A 23,175-nucleotide genomic window follows, 5' to 3' on the forward strand; every position below is an offset into this window, starting at 1 on the left:
CAGGATATGCATATAATTGGTAGCATTGGATAGAAAACAAAGTTTTCTAAACTGTTAAAATAATGTCTGAAACTATAACAGAATCGATATGGCAGGTGAAAATCCGAAGAAAATCCAACTAGAATTGTTTTTAGCTCCCTGGCTCTTATAATGGGAAGCTATTGTTTCTATGTAAATCCATCTCCCAGATTGCAATTCCTATGGCTTCCACTAGATGGCAACAGTCTTTAAGGTTTCAGGCTTGTTTTTTGAAAAATGAACAATTGTTTAGAGTTTTGGTGAGAAGAGCAACAGAACCATATCAATCTTTCGGCGCATGAGGGAGAGGCCGCGCGCTTACTAATTAATTGATTGTGTGATCATTGTCTTGCTGATGGATGGCCTGACATTCTCCTGTAGAATTCTCTGATACAGAGCATACTTTATGGTTCCTTCTATTAAGGCAAGTCATCCAGGTCCTGAGGCGAAAAAGCAACCCCAAACCATCACACTACCACCACCACCACGATTGACTGTTGGTATGAGGTTCTGCAGTGTTTGGTTTTTGCCATAAGGGGACCAATCATCCAAAAAGTGATACTTTTGAATCTTATTTCCATTGAACATTCTTCCAAGAGTCTTGATGATCAACCAAGGTGCTTCCAGGTGTGTTTTGGAAAACTTTAGTCAACTTTTTGGATGACATGGGTCCCATTATGCCTGATGTGATAACATTCAGTCGAAAACCATTGCAAAAATAGAGAACAACAAAAAGGGGGCAAATACTCTTTCATAGCACTCCTAAAGTATTCAGACCCCTTGACTTTTTCCACATTTTGTTGCATTAGTCTTAATAATGACAAAGCAAAAACAGGATTTCATAAATGTTCGCAAAAACATTTAAAAAAAAATATATACAGTTGAAGTTGGAACTTTACATACACCTTAGTCAAATACATTTAAACTCAACATTCCTGACATTTAATCCGAGTAAAAAATCCCTGTCTAAGGTCAGTTAGGATCACCACTTTAATTTAAGAATGTGAATTGTCAGAATAATTATAATAACATATCCACATAATTTTCCTCCCTCATGATGCCATCTATTTTGTGAAGTGCACAAGTCCCTCCTGCAGCAAGTACCCCGACAACATGATGCTGCCACCCCCGTGCTTCACGGTTGGGATGGTGTTCTTCAGCTTGCAAGGCTCCCCATTTTTCCTCCAAACATAACAATTGTCATTATGGCCAAAAAGTTATATTTTTGTTTCATCCGACCAGAGAACATGTCTCTACAAAGTACAATCTTTGTCCCCATGTGCAGTTGCAAACCGTAGTCTGGCTTTTTTATGGCGATTTTGGAGCAGTGGCTTCTTCCTTGCTGAGCGGCCTTTCAGGTTATGACGATATAGGACTCGTTTTACTGTGGATGTAGATACTTTCGTACCTTTTTCCTCCAGCATCTTCACAAGGTCCTTTGCTGTTGTTCTGGGATTGATTTGCACTTTTCGCACCAAAGTACGTTCATCTCTAGGAGACAGAACGTATCTCCTTCTTGAGCGGTATGACGGTTGCGTGGTCCCGTGGTGTTTATACTTGCGTACCATTGTTTGTACAGATGAGCGTGATACCTTCAGGCATTTGGAAATTGCTCCCAAGGATGAACCAGACTTGTGGAGAGGTCTACAATTTTTTTCTGAGATCTTGGTTGATTTATTTTGATTTTCTCATGATGTCAAGCAAAGAGGCACTGAGTTTGATGGAATGCCTTCAAAATATATCCACAGGTATGCCTCCAATTGACTCAAATTATGTCAATTAGCCTATCAGAAGCTTCTAAAGCCATGACATAATTTTCTGGAATTTTCCAAGATTTTTAAAGGTGAACCACTGAAATTGTGATACAGTGAATTATAACTGAAATAATCTGTCTGTCAACAAATGTTGGAAAAATGTCATGCATAAAGTACATGTCCTAACAGACTTGCCAAAACTATAGTTTGTCAACAAGAAATTTGTGGAGTGGTTCCTTTTTTTTTTTTTACTTGAGTTTATTTTGTAAATATTTTCTTAAATCTATTTATTGAACTGCATTGTTGGTTAAGGGCTTGAATGTCAGCATTTCGGCGCATGTGACAAAATACAAATACAAAGTATATTTACTCTGTTCCATCTCACTGCACAATCCACTGTCTCATCAGTATAGCCAGGGAATTTCTAAACTTGAAATTCGATCTCCAGCTGTCCCATAGTAATGAACGTGTTGGGAGACAGAACGAGACACATGCAGGTAGCATTTCTCAGCCAGTTGAAATTATGAATCAGCTGGCATCATTTTTGTGGATATATACAAAGAAATGTCCACAGAAAACAGTTCAAATGACTCGAAATGTGGCTAGTTTGCGGTCTTTCCAGCTTCAGTTTGAAATGATTGTGTTAGCTGTGTTGTTGGCTAGCTCTTCTGAACAACAGTGTCCTGACGAGAAAGCCAGGTGAAATCACGGAGCATTAGCTTATTGTTATGAATGTATCCAAATAAATGTCACTAGAAAACAGCATAAACATTTGCAAATGCAGCTACTTTGCTGTTATTCTGGATGCACTGTTTGACGTGACTGTAAGTTAGTCATAGTTGGATAGCTAGCAAGCCAGTATGGCAATGGAACATGTAGAATGAACGACTGGGTCGTGTCCATAGCTGCAGAACAAAAAGACTGACTAGCTGGGTCATGTCTCTGGCAACCGAACATCCCGCCAGCTTGGGTAGCAACTCAAGATTTCTGTCAAGACTATATCTTGTGGAAGGATGAAAAAGTTTGGTTGAGGGCCCCCCCACCTAAAATATTTTTGTGGCCTGTCACTTGACGTCGGAGACAAAAAAAGTTAAGTTAATTACCTGCGATTCTACACATTTTGTAATGGGGTGAAGAGAAAATAGAGACATTTTATAATGCATTTTATGCAATTCTACAAATTTTACCATGGGGCAGAGAGAACAAAATGTGTCATTTTACAACTAATTTCCTGTAATTCTACCCATTTTGCCATGGGTGAAGATACATGTTTTGCAGTTTTAAACTAAGAGAGGAAATTCACTTTTTTTGCCAGTTTAATGACGACGCCCATAATATATTTGGGCTAGGGCTGTTAATGGTTATGCTTATCGGTCAATAGGTTAATTTGCATAATTTAGTGAAATTAATTTGGCACATGTCTTTTCATTAGTTGTCATTAGAGCCTGACTGATTTATTGTTTGACTGATATTATCACCGATATTAGCCTTTTATGGATGTATTTGCATCGGTGTTTAATAGATATATAGAATTACTTTTTTGCATTTCATTATTTGTCCTGAAGAAACTTATTCTCGGGCCTACACCCGTGCCAATAAATACTCCAAACACTGGATTCTCGGGCATTATCACTTAAGAGTGCCTTGAATTACAAATATTCTGCACACCCTAAAACATACACACATATGCGCCCCTGCATCCTTCATTACGCTTGTTCAAGTATACGTGCCCATCTCCAAAGAGCGCCACTCATCTGGATACCAAAGACATGCTCCTCCAAACGTATTCAATTATTCAGTCCTATAATGCTGTATCAACGGTAGGACTAGGCTATATTTTGCTTAATGAGACCATTCCTCAAACATACAATTTACAGGCTCCTAGTTTTTTTTATTTTAGGAGCAGTGCCAGAATTTATTAAAATACTGATGGAGAGAATTGTTTCTCACTTTTAAAATTAAAATGTAGGCTGTAGGAATCAAGAGCCTGATGAACGCTTTTCACACTCTAGTGGACAAAAGTGGTGATGACAGCTAAATATCTTTCAAATTTCAAATTATGTCTTCTTCTCCTCGGCACAAATGGTGAATAGTTCATATTTTCCTTGTGGTGTGGTGAACTCAATATGATTCACTTCGTTTATTTTACTAGACATTATTATGAAAGGTTCTGCACAGAGCACAGAACAACTGCCCCAGAGTATCCTGTTGCAGGCTTGAATAAAGGTACTAGCAAGGACGTAGGAGCCGGGGAGACTGAGGCCTCTTTATTTTGAAAAGGCCTCTGCGGCTGGAATATGAGTCACTTCCCCCGCCTTCACTGACTGCTTCCTTCTCACTCTCGGTTGTTACAAGCAGTGGGACAGTGTGTGAGTGAGAGAAAAAGCACTGTGCAGCACAAGCATCATTTCTCACCGCACAAGGTGATGTCAGTTGGCTAGCTAGCTTGAAGCTACTAACTGAACACAGTCACTAATGTCATCAACAACATGAGTGAGGCTAGCTAGCCACAATAAGGATTAGACACAATAGTGGAATTTGTGGTTCAAAATAAAAGTTGGAATTTCCTATTTTTGTTGGCAACAACATAGTATGTTTAAGTAAAAATGTATGAATGTGAATAAAGGTTGATATGTTAGAACGAACGTGAGCAACTATAAACTTTCTCCTGGCTAGTAGCTAGTTAGCTTTACATTTACAGTTTAGTCATTTTTAACTGTGTCAGGTTTTATCTAACTAGCTAATGCTGGGTAGTTCTGGATGGGTGAAAAACTGATAGTGAATGTTTTGAAGCCAATAATACTTGCTAGCTACAGAATTACTTGCACAATCACTGTCTTAGTCGTCATCATATAGCAAGTTAGCAACGGCTGTGCCACCAGAGAGAAAAAAAAAGCACCTAAGAGTTTTATTTCAAAGGATTGCAAAGGAGATTCTTGGCCACTGACCCCACACCACCCCTGGTAAACTAGCTGAGATTAACTAGCTGAGATTAACGCGTTTAGGAATGGGCTCCCGAATGGTGCAGCTGTCTAAAGCACTGCATCCTAGTGCTAGAGGCATCACTACAGACCCTGGTTTGATTCCAATCTGTATCACAACCGGCCGTGATTGAGAGTCCCATAGGCCGGCGCACAATTGGCCCAGCGTCGTCTGGGTTAGGGTTTGGCCGGTGTAGGCCATCAAATCAAATCAATCAAATCAAATTGTATTTGTCACATACACATGGTTAGCAGATGTTAATGTGAGTGTAGCAAAATGCTTGTGCTTCTAGTTCCGACAATGCAGTGATAACCAACAAGTAATCTAACTAACAATTCCAAAACCACTGTCTTATACACAGTGTAAGGGGATAAAGAATATGTACATAAGGATATATGAATGGGTGATGGTACAGAGCAGCATACAGTAGATGGTATCGAGTACAGTATATACATATGAGATGAGTATGTAGACAAAGTAAACAAAGTGGCATAGTTAAAGTGGCTAGTGATACATGTATTACATAAGGATGCAGTCGATGATGTAGAGTACAGTATATACGTATGCATATGAGATGAATAATGTAGGGTAAGTAGCATTATATAAGGTAGCATTGTTTAAAGTGGCTAGTGATATATTTACATAATTTCCCATCAATTCCCATTATTAAAGTGGCTGGAGTTGGGTCAGTGTCAATGACAGTGTATTGGCAGCAGCCACTCAATGTTAGTGGTGGCTGTTTAACAGTCTGATGGCCTTGAGATAGAAGCTGTTTTTCAGTCTCTCGGTCCCAGCTTTGATGCACCTGTACTGACCTCGCCTTCTGGATGATAGCGGGGTGAACAGGCAGTGGTTCGGGTGGTTGATGTCCTTGATGATCTTTATGGCCTTCCTGTAACATCGGGTGGTGTAGGTGTCCTGGAGGACAGGTAGTTTGCCCCCGGTGATGCGTTGTGCAGACCTCACTACCCTCTGGAGAGCCTTACGGTTGAGGGCGGAGCAGTTGCCGTACCAGGCGGTGATATAGCCTGCCAGGATGCTCTCGATTGTGCATCTGTAGAAGTTTGTGAGTGCTTTTGGTGACAAGCCGAATTTCTTCAGCCTCCTGAGGTTGAAGAGGCGCTACTGCGCCTTCTTCACGACGCTGTCAGTGTGAGTGGACCAATTCAGTTTGTCTGTGATGTGTATGCCGAGGAACTTAAAACTTGCTACCCTCTCCACTACTGTTCCATCGATGTGGATAGGGGGGTGTTCCCTCTGCTGTTTCCTGAAGTCCACAATCATCTCCTTAGTTTTGTTGACGTTGAGTGTGAGGTTATTTTCCTGACACCACACTCCGAGGGCCCTCACCTCCTCCCTGTAGGTAATCAAGCCTACCACTGTTGTGTCATCCGCAAACTTGATGATTGAGTTGGAGGCGTGCGTGGCCACGCAGTCGTGGGTGAACAGGGAGTACAGGAGAGGGCTCAGAACGCACCCTTGTGGGGCCCCCGTGTTGAGGATCAGCGGGGAGGAGATGTTGTTGCCTACCCTCACCACCTGGGGGCGGCCCGTCAGGAAGTCCAGTACCCAGTTGCACAGGGCGGGGTCGAGACCCAGGGTCTCGAGCTTGATGATGAGCTTGGAGGGTACTATGGTGTTGAATGCCGAGCTGTAGTCGATGAACAGCATTCTCACATAGGTATTCCTCTTGTCCAGGTGGGTTAGGGCAGTGTGCTGTGTGGTTGAGATTGCATCGTCTGTGGACCTATTTGGGCGGTAAGCAAATTGGAGTGGGTCTAGGGTGTCAGGTAGGGTGGAGGTGATATGGTTCTTGACTAGTCTCTCAAAGCACTTCATGATGACGGAAGTGAGTGCTACGGGGCGGTAGTCGTTTAGCTCAGTTACCTTAGCTTTCTTGGGAACAGGAACAATGGTGGCCCTCTTGAAGCATGTGGGAACAGCAGACTGGTATAGGGATTGATTGAATATGTCCGTAAACACACCGGCCAGCTGGTCTGCGCATGCTCTGAGGGCGCAGCTGGGGATGCCGTCTGGGCCTGCAGCCTTGCGAGGGTTAACACGTTTAAATGTCTTACCCACCTCGGCTGCAGTGAAGGAGAGACCGCATGTTTTCGTTGCAGGCCGTGTCAGTGGCACTGTATTGTCCTCAAAGCGGGCAAAAAGTTATTTAGTCTGCCTGGGAGCAAGACATCCTGGTCCGTGACTGGGCTGGGTTTCTTCTTGTAGTCCGTGATTGACTGTAGACCCTGCCACATGCCTCTTGTGTCTGAGCCATTGAATTGAGATTCCACTTTGTCTCTGTACTGACGCTTAGCTTGTTTAATAGCCTTGCGGAGGGAATAGCTGCATTGTTTATATTCGGACATATTACCAGACACCTTGCCCTGATTAAAAGCAGTGGTTCGCGCTTTCAGTTTCACGCGAATGCTGCCATCAATCCACGGTTTCTGGTTAGGGAATGTTTTCATTGTTGCTATGGGAACGACATCTTCGACGCACGTTCTAATGAACTCGCACACCGAATCAGCGTATTCGTCAATATTTTTATCTGACGCAATACGAAACATGTCCCAGTCCACGTGATGGAAGCAGTCTTGGAGTGTGGAGTCAGCTTGGTCTGACCAGCGTTGGACCTCAGCGTGGGAGCCTCTTGTTTTAGTTTCTGCCTGTAGGCAGGGATCAGCAAAATGGAGTCGTGGTCAGCTTTTCCGAAAGGGGGGCGGGGCAGGGCCTTATATGCGTCGCGGAAGTTAGAATAACAATGATCATCATTGTAAATAAGAATGTTCTTAACTGATTTGCCTAGTTAAATAAAGGTTCAATTATGGTTTTGCCTACACCTAGCAACCTGTTTAAATTATATGAGCAACAAAATGTTATTTGGAATGGCAAGCCAATCAAAATTATTGGATTATTCACTCATTAATGGCTTTGGATCAAAATAAATAAACACCAACATTATTTATGATAGTCTTTAATAAATACACGTTTTGACTGTTTTGACCAGGTTCATCTGCTCATGTTGTGTGTGTTCAATTATTTGTGACGTGGCATTTAATGCATAATGAAGATAGACTCCACCATATTTGACGCTTATATACTCTAAACTTTTACACAATATCTGTTCATCAAGATCTTTATGCTTTGTTAATAAAATAAAGACAAAAAATACTTTAAAAATGCAGATGTTTATTTCAACTACTGTACAGTACATTTCAGCTACATTTTAGTTGCACTTCCCCCGAGCTCCACGACCACGGGTAAAACCTTGCTGAGATGTTTTCAAATACTTATTTTTCACAAGGGCTATTAGCAGGAGAATAGACATGATGTGGTTCTAAAAACATTGAATGTCTCGCAAACTTTGATCCATGCCAGGGCCTGCAGCATGCTAATCATTTGGTCAAAACTACAGAACAGTACAAAATAAGAGAACACACATGGTTAATGTTCTTGGAAAAAATATGTATAATTAAACACTACCGTTCAAAAGTTTGTAGTCACTTAGAAATATCCTTGTTTTCCATGAAAACATACATGCAAAATAAATAGGAATTATAGTCAAGTCAAGGCAATCAAATTAAATCGTTTACCTTTGATGAGCTTCGGATGTTTTCATTCACGAGACTCCCAGTTAGATAGCAAATGTTCCTTTTTTCCCAAAATATAATTTTTGTAGCCGACATAACTCTGTTAGTTCTTCACGTTTGGCTGAGAATTCGACCGGAAATTGCGGTCACGACAATGCCGAAAAATATTCCAAATTAGCTTCATAATATTGACAGAAACATGGCAAACGCTGTTTATAATCAATCCTCAAGGTGTTTTTCAAATATCTATTCGATAATATATCCACTGGGACAGCTGTATTTTCAGTATGTCCGGGAGGAAATAGCTACCTCTGTCTATTACGCAAGAATTACTCTGAGAGCCCTCAGCCGGACACTTAAGCAATGTAGTTGCTTACGCTCATTCTTCAACATAAAGGCGTGAAACTACGTCAAAATGCTGTAGACACCTTGGGGACTACGTAGAAAAAGGAATACCTCCGTTTCTTGTCCACGTTTTGTTTATAAATCCACCGGAAATTGCGGTCACGACAACGCTGAAAAAAACGCAAAATTAGATCCATAATATCAACAGAAACATTTACATTACATTTAAGTCATTTAGCAGACGCTCTTATCCAGAGCGACTTACAAATTGGTGCATTCACCTTATGACATCCAGTGGAACAGCCACTTTACAATAGTGCATCTAAATCTTTTAAGGGGGGGGGGGTGAGAAGGATTACTTTATCCTATCCTAGGTATTCCTTAAAGAGGTGGGGTTTCAGGTGTCTCCGGAAGGTGGTGATTGACTCCGCTGTCCTGGCGTCGTGAGGGAGTTTGTTCCACCATTGGGGAGCCAGAGCAGCGAACAGTTTTGACTGGGCTGAGCGGGAACTGTACTTCCTCAGTGGTAGGGAGGCGAGCAGGCCAGAGGTGGATGAACGCAGTGCCCTTGTTTGGGTGTAGGGCCTGATCAGAGCCTGGAGGTACTGAGGTGCCGTTCCCCTCACAGCTCCGTAGGCAAGCACCATGGTCTTGTAGCGGATGCGAGCTTCAACTGGAAGCCAGTGGAGAGAGCGGAGGAGCGGGGTGACGTGAGAGAACTTGGGAAGGTTGAACACCAGACGGGCTGCGGCGTTCTGGATGAGTTGTAGGGGTTTAATGGCACAGGCAGGGAGCCCAGCCAACAGCGAGTTGCAGTAATCCAGACGGGAGATGACAAGTGCCTGGATTAGGACCTGCGCCGCTTCCTGTGTGAGGCGGATGTTGTAGAGCAGGAACCTACAGGAACGGGCCACCGCCTTGATGTTAGTTGAGAACGACAGGGTGTTGTCCAGGATCACGCCAAGGTTCTTAGCGCTCTGGGAGGAGGACACAATGGAGTTGTCAACCGTGATGGCGAGATCATGGAACGGGCAGTCCTTCCCCGGGAGGAAGAGCAGCTCCGTCTTGCCGAGGTTCAGCTTGAGGTGGTGATCCGTCATCCACACTGATATGTCTGCCAGACATGCAGAGATGCGATTCGCCACCTGGTCATCAGAAGGGGGAAAGGAGAAGATTAATTGCGTGTCGTCTGCATAGCAATGATAGGAGAGACCATGTGAGGTTATGACAGAGCCAATTGACTTGGTGTATAGCGAGAATAGGAGAGTGCCTAGAACAGAGCCCTGGGGGACACCAGTGGTGAGAGCGCGTGGTGAGGAGACAGATTCTCGCCACGCCACCTGGTAGGAGCGACCTGTCAGGTAGGACGCAATCCAAGCGTGGGCCGCGCCGGAGATGCCCAACTCGGAGAGGGTGGAGAGGAGGATCTGATGGTTCACAGTATCGAAGGCAGCCGATAGGTCTAGAAGGATGAGAGCAGAGGAGAGAGAGTTAGCTTTAGCGGTGCGGAGCACCTCCGTGATACAGAGAAGAGCAGTCTCAGTTGAATGACTAGTCTTGAAACCTGACTGATTTGGATCAAGAAGGTCATTCTGAGAGAAATAGCGGGAGAGCTGGCCAAGGACGGCACGTTCAAGAGTTTTGGAGAGAAAAGAAAGAAGGGATACTGGTCTGTAGTTGTTGACATCGGAGGGATCGAGTGTAGGTTTTTTCAGAAGGGGTGCAACTCTCGCTCTCTTGAAGACGGAAGGGACGTAGCCAGCGGTCAGGGATGAGTTGATGAGCGAGGTGAGGTAAGGGAGAAGGTCTCCGGAAATGGTCTGGAGAAGAGAGGAGGGGATAGGGTCGAGCGGGCAGGTTGTTAGGTGGCAGGCCGTCACAAGACGCGAGATTTCATCTGGAGAGAGAGGGGAGAAAGAGGTCAGAGCACAGGGTAGGGCAGTGTGAGCAGAACCAGCGGTGTCGCTTGACTTAGCAAACGAGGATCGGATGTCGTCAACCTTCTTTTCAAAATGGTTGACGAAGTCATCTGCAGAGAGGGAGGAGGGGGGGGAGGGGGAGGAGGATTCAGGAGGGAGGAGAAGGTGGCAAAGAGCTTCCTAGGGTTAGAGGCAGATGCTTGGAATTTAGAGTGGTAGAAAGTGGCTTTAGCAGCAGAGACGGAGGAGGAAAATGTAGAGAGGAGGGAGTGAAAGGATGCCAGGTCCGCAGGGAGGCGAGTTTTCCTCCATTTCCGCTCGGCTGCCCGGAGCCCTGTTCTGTGAGCTCGCAATGAGTCGTCGAGCCACGGAGCGGGAGTGGAGGACCGAGCCGGCCTGGAGGATAGGGGACATAGAGAGTCAAAGGATGCAGAAAGGGAGGAGAGGAGGGTTGAGGAGGCAGAATCAGGAGATAGGTTGGAGAAGGTTTGAGCAGAGGGAAGAGATGATAGGATGGAAGAGGAGAGAGTAGCGGGGGAGAGAGAGCGAAGGTTGGGACGGCGCGATACCATCCGAGTAATGATGAAGGGAACTCCGAAGAACTTGAGAAGTATTTTATTGTATCAAAATTCCATCATTGCTGAAAAGTAAAAACAAATGTGCAGTGCCAAGGACAAACAAGTGGCTTCAAAATTGTTCAGAGGCAACATCCTGAGAAAGTATGGCCTGGGCAAAGCCGCAAACAGAGAATTTGGGTTTTCAGCAAAAGCAATTAGGGCAAATCAATACAGGCCAACAAGTCTTCAATACTCCAGGAAAAAGCAGTGTAACATAATTTTAGCATAGCCACAGAAGAGAATATCACTAGATGATATGAACGTGATGACAGCAATAGAGCAACAAAAGGGGAAAAGGATACACTAATGAGGAACGAGAAAAAAAGCAGAAGCGCATCTTGAATGGCACAATTCAGAACCTTTTATCAGAGGTTTAGGATTCAGAGATTGAAATGTCCACTATGAATTCTGCAAAACACAGACTTTTTTCTTTTGTCAAGCCAGCAGTCCACGATAGGGACACATGCTTACCTAATACGTAGGTTATTATTATTATTATATATTACATGCTTTTGCAAATCCCACGCCAACCTTCAGATCATAGAGGACAAACTAAAATACCACAAACCTTATTGAGTCTTTGTGCTGTGAGAAAAACCAGAAGAGAGAGAGAGAAGAAAGACAGAGGGAAACATGGTGAAGTTCACTGTACAGTAAAATAAAATGTGTGTGTGTGTGTGGCACACTGCATGTTCTACTGGAGGACTTCTCCAAAGGATTGAAAGAGAAGTTGGGTCAACACATGTACACCATTCGACACAAATACTCCAAACTGAGAGAATTAAAAGAGAATCTGAGGAAAGAGATCATCATGCATATTGCTTTGCAGAGAACTACCTGTGTAAATTAACCAGAGATATCCTGGCAGTTCACTTTGGTGATTCTCATAAGCAGGTGACCCTCCACACCTGGGTTGGATATACCACAAAGGATACAGTTTCACGTTGCTCACTGAGCTCTTCTATGCAGAAAAAACACTGGCCTACTTCCTTGAGCTCTGCCCATCAGCTACTTTTGGAATCTTACTTTGTGTTATGTTAATTACATGTTTTAAAATGGTTGTTGTTCAAAATATTTGCAATAAAATATTTTTGTTCATATTTTTTTACCATAGATGTAATTTCCACCACACCTGGTCATTTCCACCACACCAATATTTTTTAGGTAAATTCGTATATAATTTACATTGATTGATTTGTTTTAGATAAGGAAATTATATGGTTGTTATTATAATCTCACAAAAAGTTGTGTGGAAATATCTTATTTTTCATGATAAATGTTTTCAGTCGTCACGAAGGCAAGTTTATACATTCAGGCGTCGTGTTGAGTTATTAATATTAGGAAAACCTTAAAAATCACTTAAAATAATATCCAATACAAGTTCATGTACACGTATAAGAAATGTGTTATAAATTAATTGTACGATGATGTTTAATGCCTTGACAGAAATGACATTTGTCTATGGCTGTCTGAGAAAAAAAATAATATATATATATATATACATGCCTGAATAGTATGATCGCAGCCATGATCAGCTTCATTACAAATCAAAGACAATTATAATACTTGTATAATTGTGTTTCAATAAGTTTAATTTATGAAAGCCTGCCGAAGTGCCCGAAGTTGCAGTTACCCAGGTAGACCGTGAATGGCCTCACACGCCAGTACAGTAGGTGGCAGTGTATATACCTAAAAGTTGGATGCGATCAACCAACCAAATCAAAAAGAAGAAGGAGTGCCAGTGTTACAAAACGTGAAGATTTAATTGAAAAATATTCTGTTACCCGCTTCTTGGTTTCAATACGTAGGTTAAATATTGTAACTTTTGTCGGAGTCATGTATCGGCGACTATTGCAGTCCGCTGTGAGGAACATAATAAATACGTCAGCATCCAGAGTCACCTTCGGCAAGGTAATGTAAAGGCTTGCTCACATGAAGGCTATAGCTAGCCAGCTAGCTTAGCTAACAGTCAAGTCGCAACATTTTCTGTATTGGTTGCCAAATAAAATAACTTCAGTGCCATCTCTCACTTGTTGGATTGGAACATGAATCATAGATCGTAGCCTTACTCTATTGAATGTTCCAAAAACAAGAAAAACATGAGCTAACGTTAGCCAATGTCAGCTAGCATTACCTCCAACCCAGGAGAACTAGGGTGTCACTAACTGATTTCAATATTCTTCCAAAATTGCACTCTCCTTGCCTTTGTGTAAAACATCGAGAGATGTACTCGATTACACACTATGACGTGGTAGGCTGCTTCATCTTTTAGCTGCAGTTGAGAATAGTCCGCAGTGACTAACTCTCTCTTATACACTTCACTAAACCAGATGCCATGTCAGGGTTCTAAGATCACAACGACAGCAATACAACATGTTATTGGTATGCAGGTAGCTTAGCTCTCGAGAATCAAATGTGTTGGAGTCAGAAAGGCAATCAGTTAGCCAGGGACGTCACTAGAGATTTCATGGATAGGGGGCTAAGCCTCTTTTAGGAGGGTGTGGGCATACTCCCCCAGCATTTGTTTTAAAGCCCCCAAAACGTTTTCATCAATCAAATCAAATGCATTTATATAGCCCTTCGTACATCAGCTGATATCTCAAAGTGCTGTACAGAAACCCAGCCTAAAACCCCAAACAGCAAGCAATGTATTTTTAGAGTAACAACAGGTGTAAAATCAATCAAAATAAGGTTATTTTTGGTTAACGTTGGCTAAAAGTATACCTGTCTCATAGTTTGTGTTAGACACTGATATATAATTACTTTATTTGGATTGAATTTAAAGTCTACTCTGTCCCATCCATCCAACACCAACAAAAGGTCCAAAAATGCCTGTACTATCTAGCCAAAATACTTTTGGGATGTTATTTTGAGAGAGAGAGAGAGCGAGAGAGAGGGAGAAATGTGAAGACATGCAGGTCATATTATACCATTAGAAAAAATCTTTATTTAAATTTGTTGCTCAAAATTAACCCAGTAATTCAGACACATGGAACATCTTAAACAGTATCATCCACAATGGGGCAAAACTAAATTAAAATAATGAGCTAAATATGATTTTAAAAACTGAAAAATAATTAGGAATAAAATCTGATAAAGTAAGATCCCAAAGAAATATTTACAACCTATATTACAGAACTTCTCCTGCTCCCCTCTGATGCTTATTTTGTGGATGGATGCATCAAAGTGTTCCTCCTATTTTTAATGGTGGCGGTCAACAACACTATTGTGGCTTAGTGGCCAAAAGCACTTCACCCTCAATGGACATGGCTGCAAGACTTGCAAGCCTTTTCTGGCCCATTGTCTTACGCAACCAGGAGTGCATCCGGCGCAGTGCACTAAAGGACCTTTCACAGGAGCGGCTGCTCACAGGAATTGTGAGGGCAACCTGAATGATTTCCTTCAGAGAAGGAAACATATCATCATACAGGAGGTTATGCACAGCAAGCATGTCTTTGGGAGGACATCCAGCCTTTCTTTTCCGGGCAAGGACGTTTCTGGCCACCAACATCTCTTCTGTTTTAACAGAAGTGCTTGGCAAACTCAGTTAAGCATGATGTACCAAGGGTGTTTTTTGAGCTGGGCAGCATGCCTGTATGCCTTTTGAGTAGACCTGCATGTACAGTCGAAAATTACTGGTCAAGCTCACAAAATATCCTGTCCAAGCAGGGGAGCAACAACTCTGTTTTCATTGTTTGGGAACATGAAAATTCTGTGCCTAAACCCAAGGAGGTCTCCACCACACAATCTCCCATTTTCCTTTGTTTGCGCTTTCTTGCTGCATCTGCCTCTCTAATGTTGTGAATTTCACAGAGTGCTTTGGTTCTATCATGAAGTTCTTTGGCGAATGTATCTGTGCGTTTGCCTATCAGTGTGTCACATACAAGCTTGTTTGCTGAAACAAGCTTCTGCCAGGTCTACCGTCTCTTTCTGGAGGAACTTGTGTCGTCCCTCAGTTACAGAAAGAAGGGACTGAAACATCAATAGCAAATACACGGTGGAGAAATTATGAAGCTTTGCTCTCAGACCAACAGCCATGGGGGATCCAATAGTAGATAGACAATGAAAAATGTCATGCCCAGCAAGTGTTTGAGAGCCGTACAAGTTCAGCTGATGCTATTCCAAGTTTGAACTGAGCTTCTTTGAACATGTGGTGGTTAACTAGGGATGTACTGAAAAATGAATACACATTCTCCCAAGAAACTGAAACTCAGCAGCCTCCGAAATCGCCCTGCAAGTATGACACAACACCAAATGATGCTCATGAGCATAGCAATGTACATAAATTGCCTCTGGAGGCAGCACTTTGAAATGTGCTTGCACACCTCCTTTGGACCCACTCATGACAGCTGCACCATCATAGATCTGTGCAACGCACTTTAGGCCTGCTACCCCTCATTTGTTGTAGCTGTCGCAACTCATTTGCTATCGATTGGGCATCAACTGACTTGATTTCTGCTAGTGCTAGTAAACGCTCCTTAACTGTCCCCTCTGTTACATACCTAACACACAGAGCCAACTGTTCAGTCTGCCCATCCCTGGCCTCATCTGCCATAATGGCATACATTCTAGATTTTGACATCTGAGACCATGGTGTCATAATCTCTTGAGCACAGGATTCGATCATGTCATTCTGAGATTCTGGAGAGAGACGTTGCATTTGATGGAGTATTGTACCTTTGCAGGAAAGGGTCAAACTCCTTCATAAGCTCCATACATTCAAGAAATTTCCCTCTTTGTGCTTTCACTAGATTCGTCATTGGCACGGAAAGAGAGTCCCTGTCTTCCTAACATTGAGGTGATTGCCACACTTCTCCTCAGATACTCCCTTCTCTCTGCAATATCACTAGAATGGGCAGATATTAAAATCTGAGTAATGTTCTCATGACTGCTAGTTGCCTGGTAGCTTTGCCATGCCACAACACTGTCTCTGTGCCATTTCATGTTTACCGAATATAAACAAAGCTTTTAAAAAAATCATTTGTAGCCATTACTGACAAAATAATCAAATGTAATGTTTTTGCCAAAAACTCTACATGGAAAGCAGAAAGCTGTGTTTTTGTGGACAGAGTACTCTACCCAATTTGTATTCCTCAAACCAGCAGTGCTGAAATGCCCTTTTCTCTGTACCAAAACATTAGTGTGGGTAGCTTTTCAGCTTCACTTGTCTGGGCCCAGTGTCTTTGGCACCTCTCTGACCTAACAGTCACTAGCGCATGCAGCAGCCTCCCCTGAAGCACCCCTAAAATAGGCCTAGTGATGTCTCTGCAGGTAGCTATGATAGTTCAGCAAAACTTAAAAGCTTTATGAGAACATTTAGCCTACCATGGACACATGCACATATTTTTTTCTCTTTATAAAATGTATATAATCAGACTTTACTAAGTGCTACTACTAATTGTCTAATTGCGTGGTACATCCACTCCCAAATATGTTGGTAAGTTGTCCTAACTGCATCTGACAGTACTTTTATTGGATTTTACCTAATGCCATATTTTTGTCATTCTTTTAGGCATTAGAGCAAGAGGCCTGTCTTGGAAGAGCTTTAATTGCTTGCCGGTTGTTAGCCTCAACCTCTCCGTCCCAGACACAATGCCGGACCCTTCACAGCACTTCACAGGTATGTGCTAACCACCATGACTCGCATCAAGGCTGGAACAACAGCAAATGTGCCTTCGCTGATGGTATTTTCAGTCTAGCCAAAGCCTAATTTAGCCCAATATTGAACTAAAGGAGCCTAATATTAATGTAAGGTCCTTGGACTAAGGAGTAACATGTTCTGTTTAAAAGACTAATTGGCTCCGGGAGGCAAAACGGCCAAATACTCCATAAAAACGTGAATCGATTCTGAATTGCGTTACTGTTCTAGAAACATAAATCCCTCCACTTGCACTGGGCGGCAGTTAAATAAAGGTAAAATTAAAATAAAATATCACAATCAATTATTTTGCAAAGTCCACACTACCTGTACACTGTTTTAACCAGGGATTGGAACTGGTTCAGGGAACCGAACTAATAAATACATTTTTTGAAAGAACAGAAACGGAACTAAGAACAAAAGTGATCCATACTAAAACAATGTTATTTTAAAAGCATGGGATCCGTTAATGTTATTTTTACGTTCCATGCGTTTTTTTTTTTTTAACTAGGCAAGTCAGTTAACTTCTTGCGTCGAGAAATCCCGTATCCGGGAGCGTAATCATAGTCTCAAGTTCATTAGCATAACGCAACGTTAACTATTCATGAAAATCGCAAATGAAATAAATATATTGGCTCACAAGCTTAGCCTTTTGTTAACAACACTGTCATCTCAGATTTTCAAAATATGCTTTTCAACCATAGCTACACAAGCATTTGTGTAAGAGTATTGATAGCTAGCATAGCATTAAGCCTAGCGTTCAGCAGGCAACATTTTCACAAAAACAAGAAAAGCATTCAAATAAAATCATTTACCTTTGAAGAACTTCGGATGTTTTCAATGAGGAGACTCTCAATTAGATAGCAAATGTTCAGTTTTTCCAAAAAGATGATTTGTGTAGGAGAAATCGCTCCGTTTTGTTTATCACGTTTGCCTAAGAAAAAAAAAGAAAATTCAGTCATGACAACGCCAAACTTTTTTCCAAATTAACTCCATAATATCTACAGAAACATGGCGAACGTTGTTTAGAATCAATCCTCAAGGTGTTTTTCACATCTATTCGATGATAAGTCATTCGTGGCAGTTGGGTTTCTCCTCTGAAGCAAATGGAAACGCTGCTGGAGATTACGCAATAATTGCAACGGAGGACACCAAGCGAGCACCTGGTAAATGTAGTCTCTTATGGTCAATCTTCCAATGATATGCCTACAAATACGTCACAATGCTGCAGACACCTTGGGGAAACGACAGAAAGTTTCCTGTTTGAAATTTCATCTTGGTTTCGCCTGTAACATCAGTTCTGTGGCACTCACAGATAATATCTTTGCCGTTTTGGAAACATCAGTGTTTTCTTTCCAAAGCTGTCAATTATATGCATGGTCGAGCATCTTTTCGTGACAAAATATCTTGTTTAAAACGGGAATGTTTTTTTATCCAAAAATTAAGAGCGCCCCCTATATCGAAGTTAAGAACAAATTCTTATTATCAATGACGGCCTAACTGCCTGTTCAGGGGCAGGACGACAGATTTGTACCTTGTCATCTCTAACCACTAGGCTACTCTGCCGCCCCATCAATAAAGCGCCTATGCAAAGCCCTCTCTGCCACTCAGACTTCTTCTAGTGTCTGGCTGTAAGCTGAAATCTTTGCCATAGTGTGTATGTGTTTAGTCTTCCTGCCCCTCCTCACTCTGAAGCATAGGCTACTGTACTGACATTACAAGTTTGATTCAGAAGATATATAAAAAAATATTAGCTAGAGAAGAATGTATGAACTTTTTCAATGCTAAACTCAGCAAAAAATGAAACGTCCCTTTTTCAGGAACCTGTCTTTCAAAGATAATTAGTAAAAATCTAAATATCTTAATTGTAAAGGGTTTAACTTCTTATGGTATAGAGGACGCTTGCGTCCCACTTGGCCAAAAACCAGGGAAAATGCAGCGCGGCAACTTGAATTACATCACACATGTAAGATACTCAATTAAAGTTACACTCGTTGTGAATCGAGCCAATAATGTCAGATTTTAAAAAGGCTTTTCGACGAAAGCATAAGAAGCTATTACAGTGCCTTGCGAAAGTATTCGGCCCCCTTGAACTTTGCGACCTTTTGCCACATTTCAGGCTTCAAACATAAAGATATAAAACTGTATTTTTTTGTGAAGAATCAACAACAAGTGGGACACAATCATGAAGTGGAACGACATTATTTAACTTTTTTAACAAATCAAAAACTGAAAAATTGGGCGTGCAAAATTATTCAGCCCCTTTACTTTCAGTGCAGCAAACTCTCCAGAAGTTCAGTGAGGATCTCTGAATGATCCAATGTTGACCTAAATGACTAATGATGATGATAAATACTGATATACAATCCCCACAGATGATAAATACAATCCACCTGTGGGGCGGCAGCGTAGCCTAGTGGTTAGAGCGTTGGACTAGTAACCGGAAGGTTAGGTTCAAATCCCCGAGCTGACAAGGTACAAATCTGTCGTTCTGCCCCTGAACTGGCAGTTAACCCACTGTTCCCAGGCCGTCATTGAAAATAAGAATGTGTTCTTAACTGACTTGCCTGGTCATAAATAAAGGTAAAAAAAGAAAATTAAAATAAAAATCTTTTGACAAGCTTCTTTTCTTGGCACTCCAATATGTCCCATAAACATCACAATTGGTCCTTTTGTTCGATTAATTCTGTCCATATATATCCAAAATGTCAATTTATTTGGCATGTTTGATCCAGTAAAAACAGCTTCCAAAATGCGCAACAAAATATTTCAAAAGTTGCCTATAAACTTTGCCAAAATATTTCAAACTACTCTTGTAAATACAACTTTAGATATTTTTTAAACGTTAATAATTGATCAAATTGAAGACCGGTGTTCAATACGGGAAGACAACAAACTTTTCAAGTCTTGCTCAACTCTCAACAGTGTTACGCAGTTCCTAGTTGGCCCTACTTCTTCATTGCACAAATTAATAATTTCAAAGACTGGTGACATCCAGTGGAAGCGGTAGGAACTGAAAACAAGTTCTTAAGAAATATTGTTTTCCAATGAGAAATCAGTGAACAGACAGAGACCTAAAAGAAAAAGAATTCTGAACGGTTAGTCCTCAGAGTTTTTACCTGCTTTTTGCCTGCTACATACTCCCAGACATGATTCAAACCGTTTTAGAAACTTCAGTGTATTCTATCCAAATCTACTAATAATATGTATATCTTATATTCTTGGCATGAGTAGCAGGAAGTTGAAATTGGGCACGCTATTTATCCAAAAGTGAAAATGCTGCCCCCTATACCTTAAGAAGTTAAACACTTTCCCATGCTTGTTCAATGAACCATAAACAATGAATGAACATGCGCCTGTGGAACGGTTGTGAAGACACTAACAGCTTGCAGACGGTAGGCAATTAAGGTCACAGTTATGAAAACTTAGGACACTAAAGAGTCCTTTCTACTGAAAAACACCAAAAGAAAGATGCCCAGGGTCCCAGCTCATCTGCCTGAATGTACCTTAGGTATGCTGCAAGGAGGCGTGAGGACTGCCGATGTGGCCAGGGTAATAAATTGCAATGTCTATACTGTGAGATGCTTAAGATGGCACTACAAGGAGACAGGACGACAGCTGATCGTCCTCGCAGTGGCATACCATGTATAACAACACCTGCACGGGATCGGTACATCCTAACATCACGCCTGCGGGACAAATGCAGGATTCCAACAACTGCCCGAGTTACACCAGGAAAGCACAATCCCTCCATCGGTGCTCAGACTGTCCGCAGTAGGCTGACACAGGCTGGCTTGTAGGCCTGTTGTAAAGGCAGGTCCTCACCAGACATCACTGGCAACAACTTTGCCAATGGGCACAAACCCACCGTTGCTGGACAAGACAGGACTGGCAAACGAGTCGCGGTTTTGTCTCACCAGGGGTGATGGTCGGATTTGAGTTTATCGTCGAAGGAATGCGCGTTACACCGGGGCCTGTACTCTGGAGCGGGATCGATTTTGGAGGTGGAGGGTCCGTCATGGTCTGGGGTGGTGTCACATCATCGGACTGATCTTGTTGTCATTGCAGGCAATCTCAATGCTGTGCGTTACAGGGAAGACATCCTCCTCCCTCATGTGGTACCCTTCCTGCAGGCTCATCCTGACATGACCCTCCAGCATGACAATGCCACCAGCCATACTGCTCATTCTGTGTGTGATTTCCTGCACGACAGGAATGTAAGTGTTCTGCCATGACCAGCAACGAGCCTGGATCTCAATCCCATGACAGTGAGGACTTTCTTTTTTTGCTGAGTTCATTAGCAGGTTGGAAAAAGTAGCCTAGCACTGGTTAGCTGTTAATGCTTAGCCTACATGCTAAAATAACAAGCCATTATTGTTGCATGTTTTGAATTTTTAAATGTGTTTCTGAGAAATATTTAATCAGATGCGTTTTGAATTTACAGGTTGCGGGTCTCTTACTGTATCACATCAAGACGGGCATTTGCTGGATCAGTTCTTTTCAAATTGTGGACAGTTGTGGTTTTGAAAACCGCTGATCCGCACATCACTAGTCAGTGTCTGTAGTTGGCTTACTGGGCTACCTTTTCAAGCTGATATCATGTGTCAAGGCTCTTCCCTCTTGTCCCTCCATTCCCAGCTCTTTAATGTGAAAGAAACCCCACAGACGGCCATGGAAGAGGAGGTGGGGGCCTTCACCAAGCTCATCGAGGCCATGGGCTTCACAGGGCCTCTCAAATACAACAAATGGGTAAGTGCCTCTAGTGTTCACCAAACCATTCAAATGTCCATCCACTGCAGTTCTTCATACAGCATTACTGTAGGTCTCTCATAAGTAACCTCTGATTTATCACCTCACACTTTAATCTATATGTAGGATGTCATGTTCAATAATGTATTGAGGTTCAGTTGTGAATCACAGATTAGAGGTCGACCGATTATGTTTTTTATTTTATGCCGATACCGATTTATTGGATGACCAAAAAGGCAGATACCGATTTAATCGGGCTACATACATACATACATACATACATACATACATACATACATACATACATACATACATACATACATACATATAATATGTGTGTGTGTAATAATGACAATTACAACAATACTGAATGAACACTTGTTTTAACTTAATATAATACATCAATAAAATCAATTTAGACTCAAGTAAATAATGTTCAATTTGGTTTAAATAATGCAAAAACAAAGTGTTGGAGAAGAAAGTAAAAGTGCAATATGTGCTATGTAAGAAAGCTAACATTTCAGTTCCTGGCTCAGAACATGAGAACATATGAAAGCTGGTGGTTCCTTTTATCACGAGTCTTCAATATTCCCAGGTAAGTAGTTTTAGGTTGTAGTTATTATAGGACTATTTCCCTGTATACCATTTGTATTTAATTAACCTTTGACCATTGGATGTTCTTATAGGCACTTCACTATTGCCAGTGTAACAATATAGCTTCTGTCCCTCTAGTTAGAGTGCGCTAACTAGCTAGCCATTTCACTTCGGTTTCACCAGCCTCATCTCGGGAGTTGATAGGCTTGAAGTCATAAACAGCGCAATGCTTGACGCACAACGAAGCGCTGCTGGTGCTTGAATGAATGTTTACGCGCCTGCTTCTGCCTACCACCGCTCAGTCAGATACTTGTATGCTCAGTCAGTTTATATGCAACGCAGGACACGCTAGATAATATCTAGTAATATCATCAACCATGTGTAGTTAACTAGTGATTATGATTTATTTTTTATAAGAAGTTTAATGCTAGCTAGGAACTTACTTTGGCTTACTGCATTCGCGTAACAGGCAGTCAGTCTCCTTATGGAGTGCAACGAGAGAGAGGCAGGTCGTTATTGCGTTGGACTAGTTAACTGTAAGGTTGCAAGATTGAATCCCCCGAGCTGACAAGGTGAAAATCTGTTGTTCTGCCCCTGAACAAGGCACTAGGCCGTCATTGAAAATAAGAATGTGTTCTTAACTGACTTGCCTAGTTAAATAAAGGTATAAAAAAATATTTAAATCGGCGCCCAAAAATACAGATTTCCGATTGTTATGAAATCTTGAAATCGGCCCTAATTAATCGGTCATTCTGATTAATCGGCCGAACCTCTAGGACAGATGCATCCAAAAGTATGTGTCCTGAAATGGGAGTTGTTGCAACTCTCTTGTTTTAGACCTATCGTTAATTTAGTTCTGATTTAAAAACAGTGATGTTTCACAAATGCCTTGTGTCACATTGAATGCACACATTCCCATCTCTAAAGACAGGACTGGCACTTAAAAAATGTCCATCCTGGTTACAG

At 41.9% G+C, this 23,175-nt stretch overlaps 1 protein-coding gene across 1 annotated transcript in view; it reads left to right on the plus strand.

Annotated features, from left to right (window-relative positions):
- Positions 1-12,931: 12,931 nt before the first annotated feature.
- The window catches only part of LOC118370038 (ubiquinol-cytochrome-c reductase complex assembly factor 1), a 43,961-nt gene continuing 33,717 nt past the window's right edge, over positions 12,932-23,175 (plus strand). Inside the window, exons 1-3 of the mRNA XM_035754794.2 lie at positions 12,932-13,139; positions 16,741-16,848; positions 21,505-21,615. Of these exons, the coding sequence (XP_035610687.1) occupies positions 13,065-13,139; positions 16,741-16,848; positions 21,505-21,615 (294 nt within the window). The 5' untranslated portion in view covers positions 12,932-13,064. The remainder of the gene's footprint in view (positions 13,140-16,740; positions 16,849-21,504; positions 21,616-23,175) is intronic.

This window comes from Oncorhynchus keta, chromosome 37 (assembly GCF_023373465.1).
Source record: "Oncorhynchus keta strain PuntledgeMale-10-30-2019 chromosome 37, Oket_V2, whole genome shotgun sequence".
NCBI classification, from domain to species: domain Eukaryota; kingdom Metazoa; phylum Chordata; class Actinopteri; order Salmoniformes; family Salmonidae; genus Oncorhynchus; species Oncorhynchus keta.